The sequence below is a fragment of the Chrysemys picta genome, chromosome 13 (assembly GCF_011386835.1).
Source record: "Chrysemys picta bellii isolate R12L10 chromosome 13, ASM1138683v2, whole genome shotgun sequence".
NCBI lineage: Eukaryota > Metazoa > Chordata > Testudines > Emydidae > Chrysemys > Chrysemys picta.
Genome location: NC_088803.1, coordinates 17862102 through 17880566, shown reverse-complemented (window position 1 = coordinate 17880566; position 18465 = coordinate 17862102). Strand labels below are relative to the sequence as shown.

The 18465-nt window shown below is 62.0% G+C and overlaps 2 protein-coding genes and 1 long non-coding RNA gene across 7 annotated transcripts in view; 2 read left to right on the top strand and 1 right to left on the bottom strand.

Annotated features, from left to right (window-relative positions):
- The window catches only part of TEP1 (telomerase associated protein 1), a 52531-nt gene extending 50489 nt beyond the window's left edge, over nt 1-2042 (top strand). For 2 of the 5 annotated variants that reach the window (XM_065565534.1, XM_065565540.1), the window contains one exon: nt 1375-2042. In XM_065565534.1, coding sequence (XP_065421606.1) covers nt 1375-1746 — 372 coding nt within the window. In that variant the 3' untranslated portion in view covers nt 1747-2042. The remainder of the gene's footprint in view (nt 1-1374) is intronic. The other 3 variants (XM_065565535.1, XM_065565539.1, XM_065565537.1) reach the window with 2 other exon arrangements.
- LOC135975267 (poly [ADP-ribose] polymerase 2-like) overlaps nt 1-12935 on the bottom strand; it is a 42020-nt gene extending 29085 nt beyond the window's left edge. The window contains exons 1-19 of the mRNA XM_065565560.1: nt 12807-12935; nt 11634-11771; nt 11427-11545; nt 10904-11116; nt 9168-9302; nt 7240-7310; nt 6869-6919; nt 6636-6732; nt 6384-6459; nt 6215-6311; nt 6075-6088; nt 5801-5940; nt 5503-5641; nt 4566-4629; nt 4353-4487; nt 3990-4114; nt 3491-3590; nt 3277-3375; nt 2952-3091 (exon numbers count right to left, since the gene is read on the bottom strand). Of these exons, the coding sequence (XP_065421632.1) occupies nt 2952-3091; nt 3277-3375; nt 3491-3590; nt 3990-4114; nt 4353-4487; nt 4566-4629; nt 5503-5641; nt 5801-5940; nt 6075-6088; nt 6215-6311; nt 6384-6459; nt 6636-6732; nt 6869-6919; nt 7240-7310; nt 9168-9302; nt 10904-11116; nt 11427-11545; nt 11634-11771; nt 12807-12904 (2051 nt within the window). The 5' untranslated portion in view covers nt 12905-12935. The remainder of the gene's footprint in view (nt 1-2951; nt 3092-3276; nt 3376-3490; nt 3591-3989; nt 4115-4352; nt 4488-4565; nt 4630-5502; nt 5642-5800; nt 5941-6074; nt 6089-6214; nt 6312-6383; nt 6460-6635; nt 6733-6868; nt 6920-7239; nt 7311-9167; nt 9303-10903; nt 11117-11426; nt 11546-11633; nt 11772-12806) is intronic.
- LOC135975269 (uncharacterized) lies at nt 193-1368 on the top strand. Its single transcript, XR_010592197.1, has 3 exons — nt 193-326; nt 602-713; nt 858-1368. It is a non-coding gene; the product is annotated as an uncharacterized LOC135975269 (long non-coding RNA).
- Nucleotides 12936-18465: the final 5530 nt, after the last annotated feature.

The following is an 18465-nucleotide window of genomic DNA, read 5'->3' as shown; positions in this document are numbered from 1 at the left end:
CTGCTGCCCCTCTGGTGAGTCGGGAGGTGGGGTGTGTGTGCGCCTGCGGCTCCTTCGGTGAGTGAGGGGTTCAGGGGGGATCCCTGCACTTCCCTTGGTGAATGGGGGAGGTGGGGGGGGGCCTGCAGCTCCTCTGGTGAATGGGGGATTGGGGGGGGGTAGCCCCCTACGTTCCTGGGTTTGACCCTCATCTCTGCCCCTGTAGCTTAGTCAGCCCGGACACCTGGGTTCCAGACCCCCCTGAGTACCTGTTTGATGTGGCTGTGATCTCAGATGGGCGGCTTCTTCGGTGGAAGGGGGTGAAAGAACCCACCCTGTACGAACTGGTGACTGGGCAGAGAACCCCAGAATCTGGGCACCGAGCCCTGTCCCCCTCTCCCCAATGCGCCAGGCCCCACTCCCTCCCAGAGCTGGCAGAGAACCCAGGCGTCCTGGTGCCCAGCCCCACCCTCCTCCCCCCAGCACACTAGGCCCCACAGCAGAGAACCCAGGAGTCCGGGCGCCCAGTCCCCTTCCCCCCCCCCACTAGGCCTCTCCTCTCCCCGAGCCGGCAGAGAACCCAGAAATCCGGGTGCCCACACCAGTGTTGTTTGCTCTGTAGAGGGTGGGGGAGTCGGAGGAACTGGAGAAATCCCGGGAGGCCAAGATCCGCCTCTGGGAGCGGGATGAGGACACCGATTCCAGCTGATTCAGCAGGCCCTGGCTCAGCCCAGGTGAGTCCTGGCACAGAGCTGCGGGTCGGGAATGAGGGGGGCTAGTAGGGGGCTGCGGGTCGGGAGTGTATGGGGGCAGGGCGAGCAGGGGCTTTGGGTTGGGCGTGAGGGGCAGTCGGGAGGTTCAGCTCTGTCCCTTCGCAGACTCATCCCTGCTCCTCACCGGCTCTGACGGGATGCTCTGGACTCGGGCTCTGTGGAGTGAGGAGGATGATGCAGCCGAGTCCTGGAGCAGCGGGTGAGCACTCCCTGGCTGGGCCTGTCTCGGTTGGGGACCCTGTCCCGGCAGGGCCCATCCCTCCTTCCCTGCTGGCAGCAGCCCAGTCTGCTCCACTGGGTGGGGTGTGGCCCTTGTCAGCCCAGCAGATGTTTCCCTCCTTGCGTGTCATCGGCGTGGTCAGCAGGGTTCAGGGTTAACACCCAGCGCAACGAATGACAGTGAGTTATCCCCATCCTTGTGAGGGGCTTGGCCCCTGCTGAGCTCGGTGCGGGCTGGCCGCAGCCTCAGGTCAGCTTCCGGGGGTCGGAGGGTTCGTTCTCTTCCCTGGAAGCACTGAGGCTGGGGTGAACCCTCAGGTCAGCCGATCCCGCAACCCCTTTGGGCTGGGGCAGGGGCCTCCTGTTCCTACACGTTAACCCCTTCACGGCCTGTGCCCCTCAGATCCACAGTTCCAAGGTCACTGCGCTGCACAGCTGCGGGGATGTGCTGGTGACGGCAGTGCTGGATGGAGACCTCAAGATCTGGAAGCACGCCACGGGGAGACTGGTGGGTGGCGTGAAACGATGCTCCTCACTCCAACCCACAGCCCCCTGCCAGCCCAGCCCTGGGCTCCCCCAGCTCTTCCAGTGCCCCTCACTCCCCACCCGCAGCCCCAGGCTCTTTGATCCCTGGTTCTCTCTCTGCAGCTGGGGCAGTTCCGTTGCGCTGCTCCTGTCTCCTGCCTCCCAGCTGCTCTTGGCCGTGGGCGACATCCTGGGCAACGTCTATTTCCTGGAGTGGGCCTGTCTGCGGGGGGACAAGGCTGAACCCTGACCCATGTGAGCGGAGATGACACAATAAAGCCACCTGCTGAGCTGCAAAGAACAAGGCCTTTCCTGTCCCAGCAGGTCCCGGCCCAGCCCCTCCCCCAGAGCGAGGGGGGGCTAAGAGGCCAGAGACACGTCCCCCCTACCCCGTCCCTTGGGATCTATCAGACCCCAGGCCCCCACCCTTGTGTTACTGCTTCTGGGTTGTCCATGGGGCTGGATGAGGGCAAGAGGGTCGCGACATTGTATCTCAAGCCCCCATGCCCTAGCCTAATTGGGGGAAAACACCCCCCTGCAGGGGGCAGCCAGGCTCCTGACTCAGCACTTGGAGCAGGTAGCGCATCCGCACCTGGCCCGGGTCGTAGACGACGAACTCGTTGTAGTTGAGGGTGTAGCCGTGGGGGTTCGTCACGCCCGTCTCCACGGCTGGGCCCAGTGGCACTGCAGCCCCATCCCTGGGGGGAGACGAGGTGGAGGTCAGGGCGAGGGTAGCTCAACCCCCCAGATGCCTGGTTCTCTCTCATTCTGGGGGGCAGCGCCAGGCACGCATGGCTCCTGGGCTGCATAGATTTGCTGCTCTTTCCCCGGAGCCCCCCCTCCCCCCCTCAGCCGGCTGGCACTGAGCAGCAGCCGCGACGGGCTGGGGAGGGGCACCCTGGGGGCCGAGCACCTGGCTCTGCTTGACGCGCTGCAGTGGGCGGGCAGGATCTGCACCCACAGGACGGGTTCTCCCCTTGCCGGCCTTCACCCCCTGCCCTGAGCTGGCAGCTGGGTTGGCGCCGGGCTGTTCAAACGCGACACGGCTATTTCTCCTCTGGGCCTGGAACCAAACCACGGTGGGGGGGCTGCAGGACCGGCCTGTTGGGCGGTACCGGGGGGGGGGGGGGGGTTGGAGCAGGTACAGATTTCCCTGGGGGCAGAGGGGGGGCAGCTCTGCCTACCCTGAAGGTCCACGCTGGCTCCAAGTGTCTTGCCTGAGGGCATGAAAAACTGGGGGGGTCCCAGGAGAGTCCCGCAAACCAGCCTCTCCTGGGGCCAAGCGAGTCTCCACTGAGCAGCTGCGAAGGGGCTGGGGGGGGGGGAAGGGGCGGGGACGGACTGTGGCATCGTGCCAGGGGGCAGAGCTTTCCCCTCATGCTGTCCCCCCCCGGGCCTCCGTCACTCAGGGCAAGCACCATGGGCTGCCAGCCCTGCCCCCTCTCCGATACTCACAGCATGATGCTATTGGTGGGGGCGGGTGCCAGCTTCCCCAGCCCCTTGGTGCTGTGCTTCCTGGGCGGCAGCTTCCCGGCCGGCAGCTTCCCGGCCTCGGCATTTGCCTCCAGCAGCTCCTGGCACTCACCCAGGGCCACCTGCAACAGGAGAGGGGCACCAAGTCCACAGCTGCCTGTGCGTCCTGCCCAGAGTGGGAAGAGAACCCAGCCCCGTCCTGTTCTAACCCCAGGACCCGACTCCCCTTCCAGAGCCAGACATGAAGCCAGGTGCTCTGGGCCAGGATCGCTCTCCGTGATGCAGCTGGCTCTGGGGTGGCACTCACCTCACACAGCAGCAGCAGGCCCACGTCGCGCTGGCGTGAGGCGAAGCAGTAATTGGCGCTCTTGGACGACATGTCTGCGAAGTAAATGCCCTTCCCAAACTGGGGGTGAGAGATGGGGGGTGGTGAGGGATTAGACTGGCTGAGGGGGAGGGAGCTGGGAAAGGGTCGAGGAGGAAAAGGCAGGCAGCTACGGACAAGGGGGGGGGGATCTCACCATGTAGCCGGTGACGGGGGCCTCAGGGGGTGCCACTCGCAGCCCCTGGCTCAGGATCCCCACCCAGTTGCCCAGCTGGGAGCCATGCCACAGCAACGTCCTGGGGGGAAAAAGGGAGAGGGTGAGCCCCATGCCCAGCCTCCCCCGTTCCCCGCAGTACCCAGCCCCTTTACTGGCTGGGATCCAACCCCCACCCCACCGGACTCTCCTTCTGTGACCAAGCGTGAATTGTCTAACACTTTTACTCTGCCGCTGTGTGCCTCAGTTTCCCCTGTGCCTGGCACTGAAGCAGAAGGGTTCACTTAGCTCGGAGGGGTGTGGGGGGGGCAATGCTGGGAGGGAGCTGACAGAGCCGGGAGGAGGGGGGGCAGTCTGGTTGCGCAGATGTAACCCACCAGGCGCAGGACAAACCCACCTATTCCCATCCCTGGGCCCCCCCAGCTGCTCCTGCCCCCAGGATGCCCCCCAGGCCCCTAGATCACTCCCCCCAGCCCCTCACCGGTTGGACAGGCTGGCGCGGAAGGGGGGCTCGCCGGCCCGGCGCAGGGTGAAAGCCTCCAGCAGCTCCATGGAGTAGTCACGGTGGGTGGGCGCATGGGAGGAGAGCAGGTACCGCTCCAGCACCTGGGGGGAGCTGTGGGGCGTGAGCCAACCCCAGCCCTGCCCCCCTCCCCACCCGCCTGGCCTTTTTCAGCCCCCGCTCCCCCCCGCCACATGCCCCTGGTCACTGCCCCCTCACCTGGCCTCCCCAGCCCCACACTGTCCCCCTTGCCCGCCCCCCTAGCCTACACTGCTCCCCACCACTCCCCAACCCACCCTGCCCCCCAGCTTCCCCACTGCTGGCCCCTCGCAGCCCCCCGACCTGGAAGTGGGCAGAGACCCGCTCCAGGGGTTGGAGCTCACAGCCCAGCGTGCGGTAGCTTCGGTCCAGCGGGTGCTCCTGGCCATGCAGCTCCAAGCGTGCCAGCTTGATGGCGATCTGGATCTCACCCAGGACCTGGGGGGTGGGGGGAGTCAGAGGGGGATGGACAGACAGAGAGATGGAGGGACAGATTTCCCACCTCCCCCCGCTCACCTCCAGCAGCTGCACCTTCTCCTGAAGCTCCTGCCACGTCCGGATCAATGGGGGTGCCCGAAGCCTGGGTGTGTGTGTGGGGGGAGAGAAGCAGAGTGAGCCAGGCCTAGAGGGAGTGGGGGGGACCTAGAGCCCCAGCGAGGACGCAGAGCAGGGCAGGATAGGGGGTGCTTGGAGGGGCAGGGTTGCCAGGTGTCCGGTTGTTGACCGGAACACCCAGTCGAAAAGGGACCCTGGCAGCTCCAGTTACCACTGCTGGAAGGGCCATTAAAGTCCGGCTGGCGGCACAGCGAAGTTAAGGCAGGCTCCACGCGGCTCCCGGAGGCAGTGGCATGTCCCCCGTCCAGCTCCTAGGCATTGGGGCAGCCAGGGGGCTCTGTACGCTGCTCCCGCTCCAAGCACTGTGGTTCCCGACCAATGGGAGCTGCGGGGGCAACGCCTGCAGACAGGGCAGTGCATAGAGCCGCCTGGCTGTGCCTCCACGTAGGAGCCAGAGGGGGAACATGCCACTGCTTCCGGGAGCTGCTTGAAGTGAGCATCACCCGGAGCCTGCACCCCCACGCCCCAACCCCCTGCCCCAGCCCTGATCCCGCTCTCACCCTCCAAACCCTTCGATCCCAGTCCAGAGTCCCCTCCTGCACTCCAAACCCCTCATACCCAGCCCAGCCCCAGAGCCCTGTACCCCAACCCCCTGCCTTAGCCCAGTGAAAGTGAGGGAGGGTGGGGAGAGTGAGCAACAGAGGGAGGGGGGATGGAGTGAGCAAGGGCAGGGCCTCAGAGGAGGGGTGGGGCAAGGGTGTTTGGTTTTGTGCAAGTAGAAAGTTGGCAACCCTAGGCAGGAGGTGCTCGGAGCGGGCGGGGGACACTCGGCACGGCGGAGCATGCTGGGAGCAACACTCGGGGGGAGGAGCGCGGGGGGGCACTTGGGGGCACTGACCCAAAGTCATGGGGCACACGGGTGTAGAACTCGTTGCAGGCTTCCAGCAGGGCCCGTCCAGTGTCCCCGGCCCGCAGAACCGCCTCCACCTTCTGCAGTGACTGGAACCCAGCACGGATCTGCTCCACCGTCAGCTTCCCTGGGGGGAGCGGGTCAGAACCACCAGCGCCTGGGACCCCCCAGGAGCCCCCTGACTCCCGCCAGATCCCCTGCACCCCAGAACCCTCTCAACCACAGCCCAGATCTGCCGGCCCCTGCCACCCCCAATCTCTCCCCTACACGCCCATGGGGGGCTCACCGAGAGGAGCCTTCTTGGTGTCATACTTCATCTCCAGCACAATCTCCTCCACGGCCTGCAGGTCGCAGATCAGCCCCAGCAGCGCCTGCACTCGGGGGTCCAGTCGTGAGGCTGGTTTGGGCTGGGAGGCCCCCGCGCAACTCTGCGGCCTGGGCGGGGGGGGGGGGGGGGGGGAGGTTGTTACTGGGTCTCCCAGCCGTACCCAGAGCACCCCCATCCTGCCACCCTGCAATGCTCCCATGGAGGTGGGACACAGGGCCCACTGCTTCTCCACGCGAGCTGGGGGGCCTGCGTGGGCTTCAGGATCCATGTGCAGGTAATATGGGGCAGGGGGCTATGTGTAGGGGGTCACGAGGCCAGCTGTCCTTGTGCAGGTCGTATGGGGGGGCTGTAAGGGGGGGGTGTCACACTCACGGGGGGCTGGCTGTCCATGTGCAGCAGGTTGTACTTGCCAGGCACTTTCTGGAAGTTGCACCGCTCGGCCCAGTGGTTTTTGGTCTTGTCTAGGAACCTGGGGAGAGACCGGAGAGGGAGGCGAGGAGGGGGCAGGCTCCAAGGGGTTTGGGGGGAGGGGGGGACTCACTTCTTAGTGAAGATCTCCTTGGCCTGGGCAAGGTCCCCAGCGCAGGACACCAGCGCGTGCTGGCCTGGCCGCCCCACTGCAGGGACAGGACAGATGTGGTGATGGGGGACACTGCTCTGCCCCCCCAACCCCTGCCATTCACCCAGCCCCCTGCCACACCCCAGCCCCTGGCCACACACATCCAGCTCCCTCCCCCATGCAGGAGTGCCCCACGACACTCACCCAGCCCCCCATGGCCCCCACCCTGCTCACCGCGCCCCCAGCGCCCCCAGCCGCTGTAGCTCTGCGGCCCATCGTCCTCCAGCAGCTGTAGGACGTAGAACTTGTTGTTTTTGAACTGGAGGTTGGTCTGCGGGACGGATGGACAGACGGGGGGCTGGGCGTCAGGTACAGGGCTGGGGGGTCTCTGCCCGCAGCAGCCCCCCTTCCCCCAGCTCCTGAGCGGGTGGCTCTCCCGGCCAGGAGTGCCACAGCACCACACTCACCTGGTTGAGCATCACGTCGTAGACGTCGTCCCCTTCACAGTAAATGTGGGCCTGGGGGGAAATGGGCACTTCCTGAGCCGCAGCCGGCCCTGGGAAGGGATGGGGTGTGAGGAAGTCCCCTCTAGGGGCATTGGCCCCAATCCCACCGCAGTGGGGACTGGCTGTCTCAGGGATGTGGGGCTTTTCCTCTCTAGGGGGGCTGGCTCTGATCCCACCCCAGGTCAGGGACTGGCTGGTTCAGGGGACAGGGAACGGGGCATGGGGCTTTTCCCCTCTAGGGGGCGCTGGCCCCAATCCCACCCCAGGGCAGGCATTGGCTGGTTCAGGGGGGTGGGGACTGGAGACCCCCGGGGCAGGAGGTCTTGCGTTACCTTCCCCAGTTTAGCCAAGCACTCGGGATCCACCGGCGCCTTCCCCTTCACAATCAGGGTCTTGATGACCTCTGGGGGTGACAGACAGAAATGGGGGTGGGGAGAGGATTTAAGAGATATCAGTGCAGGGATCCTAGGGACCTGAGCCAAGGTAGGGCCTGGTGCTCGAGGAACAACAGAGCTCCAGCCACGCCACGGGCCCCTTCCCAGGCAGCCACGAGGAGCCAGCAGCGTCCAAGGCCGACGTCACGCACTCCTAGCGCAGGATAGGGGAGGCGCTTATAAATCACACCTGTTTCCAAATCAGCTTGGCTGCCTAACTCGCAGCCCCGAGTCGCAAAAGAGCTGGCTGAGATTATCTCTGACCTGCTGGCATTCATCTGAAATCAACCCCGGGATAGAGGGAACATTCCTGAAGAGCGGATGAGTGTGTAGCTTTAGGCCAGTTAGCCTGACGAAAAGCCCAGGAACAATAACACAAAAGCTGACGCGGGATTCAAGCAATCCCAGGTTAAAGCCCAGGAACTTCAGCAAGGCCAGGCAGGCTTCACGGAAAACAAACAAAGCTGATCTCATCCGTTGGTGACGTTACGGGTTTCGTCGATACAGGGAACTTTATATGCTGTGCGACTTGGCACCATGTGACCTGACTGAAAACCAAGCGCTGTGGGCTAGTGACAAAGTGCCTGACACACGGATTAAAAACTGGCTAACTGACAGATCCCCACACATCGTCGCCGCTGGGGAATCGTTGTAGCCAGGACGTTTTTGTCGGCGCCTGGCACCCTGGATCGCTCGGCGGCTGCACAGAATGAGGCTGAGCACGAACCAATGTGAAGTGACTCCTCCAGGAGCAGCAAGGCGGGTGGTGTGGTGGGGGGGTGCAGCTGGGATTCCTGGGCACACCTTTTAGATCAGAGGTGGGCAAACTATGGCCCGCGGGCCACATCCGGCCCATGGGACCGTCCTGCCTGGCCCCCGAGCTCCTGGCCCGGGGAGGCTAGCCTCCAGCCCCTCCACCACTGTTCTCCCCCCAAAGCCTCAGCTTGCTCGCTCCGCCACCAGCACAATGCTCTGGGCGGCAGGGCTGTGAGCTCCTGGGGCAGCGCAGCTGCAGAGCCTGGCCTGACCTGGTCTCTGTGCTGCGCAGTGGCGGCGGCGTGGCTGTAGCACAGCCAGCCACCGATGCTCCAGGCAGCGCGGTATGGGGGCAGGGGGGGTTGGACAGAGGGCAGAGGAGTTCAGGGTGGTGGTCAGGGGGTGGTGGGGGGGAATAGGGGGTTGAATGGGGGCCGGGTCCTGAGGGGGGCAGTCGGGGGGGGTGCTGGATGGGGCGGCACGGGGTAGTCGGAGGCAGTCAGGGGCAGGGGTTCCAGGGGCAGTAAGGGGACAGGAAGAAGGGGTGGTTGGATGGGGCAGGAGTCCCAGGGGGGCCGTCAGGAATGAGAGGAGGGGTTGCATGGGGCGGCGGAGGTCTGGGGGCGGTCAGGGGACAGGGAGCAGGGGTGTATGGATGGGGCAGGGGTCCCAGGGGGTCCATCAGGGAACAGGGGGGGTTGACCAATGAGCACGAACCAATGTGAAGTGACTCCTCCAGGAGCAGCAAGGCGGGTGGTGTGGTGGTGGTGGGGGGCAGCTAGGATTCCTGGGCACACCTTTTAGATCAGAGGTGGGCAAACTATGGCCCGCGGGCCACATCTGGCCCACGGGACCGTCCTGCCTGGTCCCCCAGGCCATGACCCCCTCCCCTAACCGGCCCTCCATACAATTTACAAACCTGATGTGGCCCTCAGGCCAAAAAGTTTGCCCGCCCCTGTTTTAGATGCTAATCTATTGGAAGGGGGCAGAGCCAGAAAACCAGGGCTGGAACAAACAGCTGGCAGAGAGAGGCCGGCAGACCATGGGTGCTGTAGTTCGCCACCCCTCACCTGTGCTCTCTCCCCCGGCTCCGGGGTTGGGGCTGGCCCCCCCATCCCGGGGTCTCTTCGGCGCTGGGGGCCCTTGGGGGGATGAGGAGCCAGGGACGGAGCTGGGCTCAGATCGCCCATCATCATCCACAGCGTCTGTGGAGAGAGGCCACGGGTCAGAGGGGGAGGGGAGGGTGCCACACCCCAGAGATGGCCGCATCTCAGCACCAGGCAAGCCACCCTGTGCGTTGTGGCTGTGACCCAGCTGTGCCTGGTGTCAGATTCTCCTCCCAGCTCCCTGGGGGATGATTAACGACTAAGGAGCTTACACTCTGGCAGCAAGGCCTGCCCCGCCCCATGTAGATCAATCTCTGATAATTTTCATATGACTTTACATTGTGCCTCTTCATATAACCTTGTGGTGGGTCTACCCACGTGTGACCTCGGTTTTCATGAAACTTTGTATCAAAACCTCATTTAGAAACTTTGCATTGCCCTTGGTATAATATTATAGGCCCTAAGGATAGAATAAGATAGAAGAAAAATTTCTTTTTGCTAGCAGTATAACAAGAGCTCTCCCCACCCACTTAATCAATTGCCCTGTTGAATGAATGAGGTGTGAATGAACAAGGCATGGAAGGCAGCACCTCCAGACAGCCTCAACTGTTGGAGAGGGGCTGGGAGCCAGACTCAAGGACAATAAAACGTGTCAAGTGGGCTCATTAAAGACAAGCAGACATACTGACGGCCTCGGGGGTTAGAAGCAAGCACCTTCTTTTGGAAACACCCTCTTTGCAGCATTGGGACAACACTCAAAAGAAAGCAGCACAAAGGACCAATGGACACAGACACAGAGTTTAAATCTGGTCTAGATTTGCATAAGAGGAAAGCTGCTATAAAAGTGAGGTGTCTTGCAGAGGACCCCGGGTCTCGTCTTGTCAACATGGGAGCATCGATCCGGATCGGCAGAAGCCCGGCTCCACCCCCTCCCCCATCTAACTCACCTGGCCAGTGAAGTTAAGGGGAGCAACTAATTGGTAACAACAAGACGGAGTGTGTTTGTGTTGGGTCTGAACTTTTGATGAGCTTAAACTTAACCCAGACTTGATGTCTCTGTCTGAACTTTTAATCAAAGCTCTGACCTGAGAACTACTCATGACACCCCCCCTCCCCTTAAGTAGCCATCTCCCCTTATCTCTTTTTGAATTTACATTTTAACCTGTTTTATCCTGTAGAATCTTGATTGATTATACATGACCATTATGATCTGTTAATCACTTTGTTTACTTCTGTGTATAAATATTGATGCTCACCCCTAATAAACTTGCCACACTTACTCTGAAGCCTTTCAAGCTAAGGATAGTGTGAGCCCGTTGATCAACGAATTGGTGTCTGGTCTCTGACAGATTGTGAGCCCCATACCAACTCCGCACGAACTCGGGTGCTGGAGAGGTGAGTGAGGACTTGCTTTTTTACCTAACATTTGTGTGTGTGTGAGTGTAAGTGTAATATATTATATGCATATAATACAGTGTTAATGAATACATGTATTACTAATAAATGTGGCGTTTTGTCTTATTCCCCCTGAAAAGATCCTGTGCAGTACTTTAAGTACAACACCCAGGTGCCCGAGACCTGCTCACCAACCGGAGCTGGGCCCTGGGAGCCTGAACCCCTTCCCCCAGCTTCCCACAGAGCCCGCTTTACCCACTAGGCCCCACTCCCCTCACAAAGCCAGGGAGAGAACCCAGGAGTACCTGACTCCCTCCGCTCCATCCGGCGCTGGTACCCAGTTCTGATGTTGGTCTGGGTCATCTGTGCTGTGTCCAATGTGTAGCGGGTCCGGCTGAACGTCACCTCTAGGCTGGGCCACCCGTCACCGCGCCGCGCTCGCTCCAGTGCTAGGCAGGTATCGGCAGGGTAGGGCAGCCACTGCCCCTCTTCGTCCCCCTGCCAGCACCACACGAAATCTGGGCCGCGGGCATCCTGTTAGCTCCTTGCCAGCGCTAACCCTGCAGCTCCCAGCCTCTGGGGCAGTGATGGTGAATCGGACCCAGGTGTCCAGGTGGCTGAGCAGGGCGTTCACCCCCAGGGGCCCCACAGCTCCCAGCCTCTGGGGCAGTGACGGCGACTGGGCATAGGACACAGGTGTCCGGGCATCACAGCAGGGTGCTGACCCCTAGGGTGCCCCATAACTCGGGGGAGTGATCAGGACAGGGAGTGGGACCCAGGCATCCGGGACGACACTGCTCCCCCCGCCAGGGGGCCCTGGGCACTCACAGGAGTCCTGGTCCTGGACAGCGGCTGCCACACATCTGTCCTGCCCCGTCTGTCCATCCCGCTGCACCATCCGCCGCAGGTCCACTCGGGAACCCACAGCCACGCTGGGCTTCCCTGCCCTGGGGGGAGATGGACACGGCTCAGAGCCTGACATTCCCCCACCATAGCCCGAGCCACGACACCCCCCCCCGCCCCCAGAGCACTCACCTGGCTGCCTGTGTCAGCACCTCGCTCTGCTCAGGCACAAAGCGATGCCAGGTGCCGCCGGAGTCCTGCCACTCCCAGCGCAGCTCCAGTGCCAGGCCCGCGCCCCCTGCCTCGGCTGCCCTCTGCTTCCGCCTCATCCTGGGAGTGACAAGCGGGGCTGGCGAGCAGAGAGAAGGGAGGCAGGGATCCACAGACTGTGATCCCCAAGCTATATAGCCCCATACAGATCATCCTACTGAAATCCATACAGCCTGTATGGACCAGTACACACACATCCCAGGCCATATAGCCCCATACAGACCATTCTACTGCCATCCATACAGCTGTGTAAGAACCAGCACCCACCCAGGACATATAGCCCTATACAGACCATCCTACCAAGATCCATATAGCCCAGTATGTACCAGCACAACCCCACCCCCCCAGGTCATAGAGCCCCATATGCGCCATTCTACTGCAATCCATATAGCTTCTTACCCCCCCCCCGCCATATAACCCTATACTGACCAACTTACAGCAATTCATACAGTTTTGTATGGATCAGCACCCCCCCCCCCGATCACCCTATACAGACCACCCTATAGAGATCCACACAGCCCTGTATGTACCAGCAGATCCCCAGGGCGACACAGCCCTATATGAATGAGCATGTTCCTCCCTGCCCACTCTCACAGCCTTATATGGACCATCCCACCATGATCTATGTAGCACTCCATGAACCAGTTCCCTCCCCCGCTGGGATTCTGCAACAGCTCCAGGCCCCACTGCGTTCCCCACAGCCCCCCGCCCTCAATGCAATATCCTAACCCTTCGCGTTTCCCCCCCTTGACCCTAACTCCCTGCTCCCAGAACACCCCCACCTCCGGGGACTCCCAGAGCACCCCCTCCCCCATTGCATGCCCCCAGACCACCACTGCAACCCCAGCCCTGTTGCACCCCCCCACTGTAACCCTGACTCATTGCACCCCCCCGACCTCCCCCACTGCAACCCCAGCCCCATTGCACCCCCCAACCACGCCTGCACCTCTTCCAATGCTTCCCACCCCATTGCACCCCCTAGAGGCCCCCTGAACCCGTCCCTCACTACTCCCCTGCTCCCCCACACCCTTACACCCCAACCTCTCCCTGCACCCTTCCCCCACTGCACCCCCCGTAGGGTTCTCCTCCCTGCACCTGGGAGCGGCGGCTCCCACCCGCCCACGCTCCAGGCAACGTTCCGGGAACCGAACTTTCGCGCAGCCCATCGTCATTTGCATATCGCTTATTTGCATTAGCCCCTCCCCTGCCCTGGCCGGTCGCGGGCGTGGAGGAGCCGGAGCCCCGCCCCTAGCAGGTAGGCGCGCATGGTACTATGTGAGACACACACGGGGCTCGCCGCCCGGCGACACTCATTGGCGGGCAGAGCAGGGTCATTTGCATAGCGGGCGAGGTGCATGCTGGGAGTATGGGGGGCGGGAGCCCCCTAGATCCCCACTTCGCGTGAAGACGTGAAAGGGGGGCGATTTGCGTACGCCGCGGCACATGCCGAGAATTGCATTGCCTGCTCATCGTCACTTGTAAAGACCAGAGTGTCTGGAGGCTTATATATCCCCTGGGCAAACGTTTGCTAGCTCTCCAAAAGTGAACCAATTTCTATTCCTCCCTCCCCCCCAGCCATACAGGGCTGTATAGGGCTTGCAACCTCCCAATAGCCGATAAGCCTGAGAGGTCCTGCTCTGTCTGCTCCCTCTCAGCCCTCCTGGGCTGTACAACCCTCTGCACAGCTGCCCTGTATGGGCCCTCCATCCTCCTTGCTTCGTGCTAGGAGCAATACTGCCTGTATAGGCCTTGCATCCTCCTCACAGCCTGCCATAGGCCATATAGACCTGTATGGGCCTTGCAGGTGCCCCACAAAGCCACCTGTCAGATGGGATAACCCCCCCATTCCCATTCACCAGTCTGTGAATATGGCCCAGGGCCGCCCACTGACCAAGGAGGCCAACCCAAGATATTGACCTGCTGTTTGTCCTGTGCAACTGAACAAGGCAGGGCGCCCGGGGTGTGGACACTGTTCTTAGGGCTATAGGGTGACACAGTCCGCATTGAGCCGCTGGCTACGTTTTCAGTGATTGACCTTGCGACCTTCACTTGTTCCCCCTTTGGATGTGACAGATATTTACAACAGGGCAATATAGCTTTGTAGGTTTGGATTGTTCTACCCCAGGTCATATATCCTAGTACAGACCAGGAGGTAATTCTATACGGACCCTTCCCCCAACCCCTTATATGGGTTCACAAACCAATTCAGAGCATTCTACTCCAAACTCTTTTGTATCTGACCTCCCTCCACACAGGCCATATAATCCCATATTGACCAGCACCCCTTTGTGGGCTCTTAAAGAACAAAGCCATCTCACCCCTACAGACATATGCCAGGTCATATATCCCAATCCAATCTGGTCCATGCCATCAGGCATAGCTTTTTAACGAGGAGAGTAATTAACCACAGGAACAATGTCCCAAGGACCGGGTGGATTCGCTATCGCTGATGATTTCTAAATCTCACTCAGATGTTTTAAGACCCGCTCCAGGAATTGTTTGGGATGGTTCTCTGACCTGTGAGATACTAGGTCAGCCTAGAAGATCACAATGGTCCCTTCTGGCCTTGGAATCTATGAAGCCCCCTGCTTGGGCCGATGTAGTCCCATATGGACCACAGGGACTCCTAGCCCAGTTCAGATCATTGAAACCATCCCCGAGATTCTGTATAGATGGCCCCAGTCTGGTTATTTATGCTCATCCAGACCAGGACTGGGGCTGTTTCGCTAATCCAGCCTATTTCAGGCTGGCCCATAAAGCCCCTACAGACCACCCCCCCCCCCCCCACATACACTGCCCCAGCTATGGGCCCTTCTGCTACCCCCCCATGCAGATTATTTTCTTCCCCTCCCCCAAGATTTTCAGCTTCCCTCCTCTCACCTAGGCGCTACAGACCAGGGGAGAGCATTATGCTCACAGTGCATGCTGGGACAGGCTGGGCATGGCCCAGGTGTGGGTGGGACACCACCTACCGTTAGGGAGGGCGGCTTCCCAGCGGGATGAGGGCCCCTGAGGAAATGGGGATCGTCTTGCAAAAGGGTACAAATGCTTTATTTCAAAACAGAAGCATCAGCCCCAGCTTCCCCTCCTCCCCACATGCAGCCTGCAGACCATCCTCATCCTCCTTCCAGCGGTAGCTGGGCCCTGAACTCCAGAGCAGGGAGTTGGCGAAGATCCCTGTGGCCAGCCCCTATCTGGTGGTGGAGCTAGCACCTGGCTTCCAGCATGGTCTGGCTGTAACAGCGCCCAGTGATGGAGGGGGCAGTTCCCCGGCAAATCACTCTCAAGGTGCAAACTCGGCCCCTGAGCTCCCAGCCTACTTTGTCTTGCTGCTGCTGCTGTGGCTGGGCCTCACGGATGGGCAAAGGGGCCATGCCAAGCGCTCTCCCTGCCAGGTCGTTGCCAGCCTTCCGCTCGCCCTGCCTCGTTGAGGGCCTTTTGGGGGTGCAGCGCCCGGCACGGGCTGAGGAGAGCACAGCACAGCATACGAGCAGGGCTCTAAGGCCAGGGCAGGGCTATATAGTCCCCGTGGCTGTGGGCACAGGGCTAGGGCTCTCTGTCTCCAAGGCCCCCCAGCGGGCAGCGTCCCTGGCAGCCGGCGGGCAGAGCCCCTTGTCCCGGGAGTGGGTGCGCTGGTGCACCACCATGTTGGAGCGGCGGTGGAAGCGTCGGCCGCACTGCGGGCAGGCGAAGGGGCGCTTGGACGTATGGGTGCGCTAGTGACGGATAAGATTGGAGCTGCGGTGGAAGCGTCGGCCGCATTCGCTGCAGGCGTAGGGCTGCTCGCCAGTGTGGGTGCGCCGGTGCACGGTGAGGGCTGAGCTCTGGGCAAAGGCCTTGGGGCAGTCGGGGCAGCGGTAGGGCCGCTCGCCAGTGTGGGTGCGGCTGTGCACCACCATGTCAGAACACTGGGAGAAGCTGCGCCCGCAGTCTCCGCAGCGGTAGGGCGACTCCTCCAGGTGGGCCCGCTGGTGGCGCCGGTGCACCGTGCTGTGGGCGAAGGCCAGGCCGCAGATGCCGCAGTGGCAGGGCCGCTCCCCGGTGTAGAAGCGCCAGTGGCGCAGCAGCTCCGAGCTGCCAGGAAAGCCCTTCCCACACTGGGCGCAGAGGTAAGGCCGATCAGGCTGGTGCGTGCGCCGGTGCTGCGCCAGGTTGGAGCCAGTGCTGAAGCCCTTGCCGCAGTCGGCGCAGCGGTAGGGTCGCTCACCGGTGCGGGGCTCTTGGCGAAGATTTATTCCAGGGAGATGTAAGCTGCACCCAGCGGGCAGTTCAGACAGGGCTCAAAGAGCTTTCGGGAAGCAAATGAAATGCCCCATGTGGCCGGGAGCGGGAGTTGAATTAGCGGGCAGAACCCAGCCAGACCATCTCTTCCAATTCCTGACCTGGGGAATCTCCATGTGGTGTTATGTGCAGCTATTCCCCAGCTGCCCCAACCCAGAGCTAGCTGCATCTCAGTGCCAGGTGAGCCACCCCTGTGCAGTGTTATGTGCGGCTGTTCCCCAGCTGCCCCAACCAAGAGCTAGCTGCATTTCAGCATGGGGTGGAGCACCCTCACGCAGGAAGCCCAGGTAAGGGGACAGCGCGGGGGACTCGCGGTGGCTTGGTGGGCTGTGATTCCTGCTCAATGTAGCCCCTTTCCACACACGGTCTGCAGCCTGCCCCTCCACCATCCCAGACATAAGAAGCAGTGAGTTCCACAGGCCACACGGACTGATTTCCCCCTAACACCTACGGGCTCTCCTCTCCTGCATTAGAGTAATACCACATGAATCTCTGGCGCTGGCTGATGGCCTCTAAGGTATTGGGGTCCAGCTGCTGTGGGTCCACACATGATACCCGTAGGGGGCAATGCTAGAGGGCTGCTCCAGATCCCAGTGACACCAATGGCCCCAAATTCTCCCTCTGAGCCTGGCTGATAGCCCCCTCCTTGGTTCCTGCCTGCTGGGTGTGGAGGGTGGTGGGTATGGCGAATGTAGCCCAGGAGAGAGGATGGGGCACCTGCCTCTGAGATGCAGCCAGCTCTGGGGTGGGGCACCTGGACAGCCACATATAACACTGCACAGGGATAGCTTGTCCGGCACTGGGATGCGGAACAGCCGCATACAACACTGCAAAGAGATAGGATGACCGCCACTTCATCCCCCCCCCCAGGTTGGGGGCAATAAATCCGGTCCAGCTCTGGCACATCCATCCACCTGCAACTGACCAACTGACTTCCCCCCATCTGGCTGCCCCAGCTTCCTTCTCTGCCCCCACCCCCAGAGCAAACCCCCCCCCCAAACGCCCCCAGTACGCGCGGCTGGCCAGCTGCTGGTGCAAACCAACATCACCCTGCTGGCTGCAATGCTGCACTGGCCACAGTCCACACCTGGGCACCTGGCCCCATTGACTCCAATGGAGTGATCCCATTGCAGATAGGGCGTGACACCGGATTGACCCCAGGGTTCTGGGAGCAGAATCCAGCCCTGTCCCCACTGCTATTGGGAGTGACTCCAGATTGACCCTGGGTTGAGGGCAAGGGGGCGCGGAGATCAGCGTTCAGTCCCGAGCACAAGGAGATCTGGCTGGCGTTTGTGAGTCGCTCTGCAGACAGATTTCAGCTACACCCTTGGGCCCATTGCCCAGGTTTGCTCTGGATGTGCCCAGCCCAGTGGGCAATCCCTCCACTTGGCTTCCCAGAGCCCCTGGCCTCTCCAGCTCCACCTCAGCTGTGTGGCTTCTCCTGGGGCCAAAGCTTCTCTGCCCCACCCACGAGCATGAAACTTACCGGCACTGGGGAGGAATGGAAAGTGAAACCCGGGCGGGGGAACCTTCACTCCCCAGCCGGGCATCCAGGGAGGTTTCAATCTGCCCTGGCAGCTCCTCTGCCCAGCTGGGCCTGAGCCAAGGAGGTGTCGGAGGAGTGTGAGCCGGCAGAGGGGGCTGTGAGGGCAGAGGCTGGTGCAGCAGGTAGGTGGGAGCGCCCGGGATGGAGGGGGATTGGTGGCCATGGAGGAGTGGATCATCTGTCGGGGCTGCTGGCACAGCCAAGGGCCAGACACAGCACTGGGGTTGGCACCAGCCACCCATTTTGGGCCGCAGGCACGGGCGGCACTGGCTGGCCAGCACCCTGTGGAGGGGACATCTCTCCTCGTGTGCCCAGCGCCCCCCGTTCTAACCACTAGACCCCACTCTCCTCCCAGAGCCAGGGATAGAACCCAGGAGTCCAGTCTGCTGGTGCCCACTCTAACCACCACCCGGCGCTGTCTCTAGCAGAGCTCCAAGACCAGGCATGGGCCGTGAGCCATTCCTGGACCCTCTGTGCTGTTGCGGGCTGCGCTGTTGACCTGCTGGGCACTCCAGGCCACGATGGGACCCGTCTTGACTGTCTGGGGATGACTCTCAAGCAAGCTTGGTGCGCCGGTGGCCCTCGGGGGCAGAGCTGGGTGGTGCCTCCAGCCCCCCACCAGCGATGCCAAGACAGGGGAGAGGGCCATGCTGTGCCCTGAGGGGCCTGTGGCAAGGACAGAGCTGAGACCCACCCACCGGGGCCCACAAGGAGCCCCCCCCGGGAGCCCGATGCACAGAGACCTTGTTCATTACACTGCAAGAGATGGAGCTGTGGGAACAGCTTTCGGAGGTCCTGGCACCCTCCCTCTGGCAGGTGATGGCCAGCAGGCACTGCCAGGGGCATGCTGGCACCCTGGCCCTCTCTGGCCCCCGGGAGGCAGCGCTGGCTGCCAAAGTGGCCATCAGTGAGCTGCTGATCCTGGTG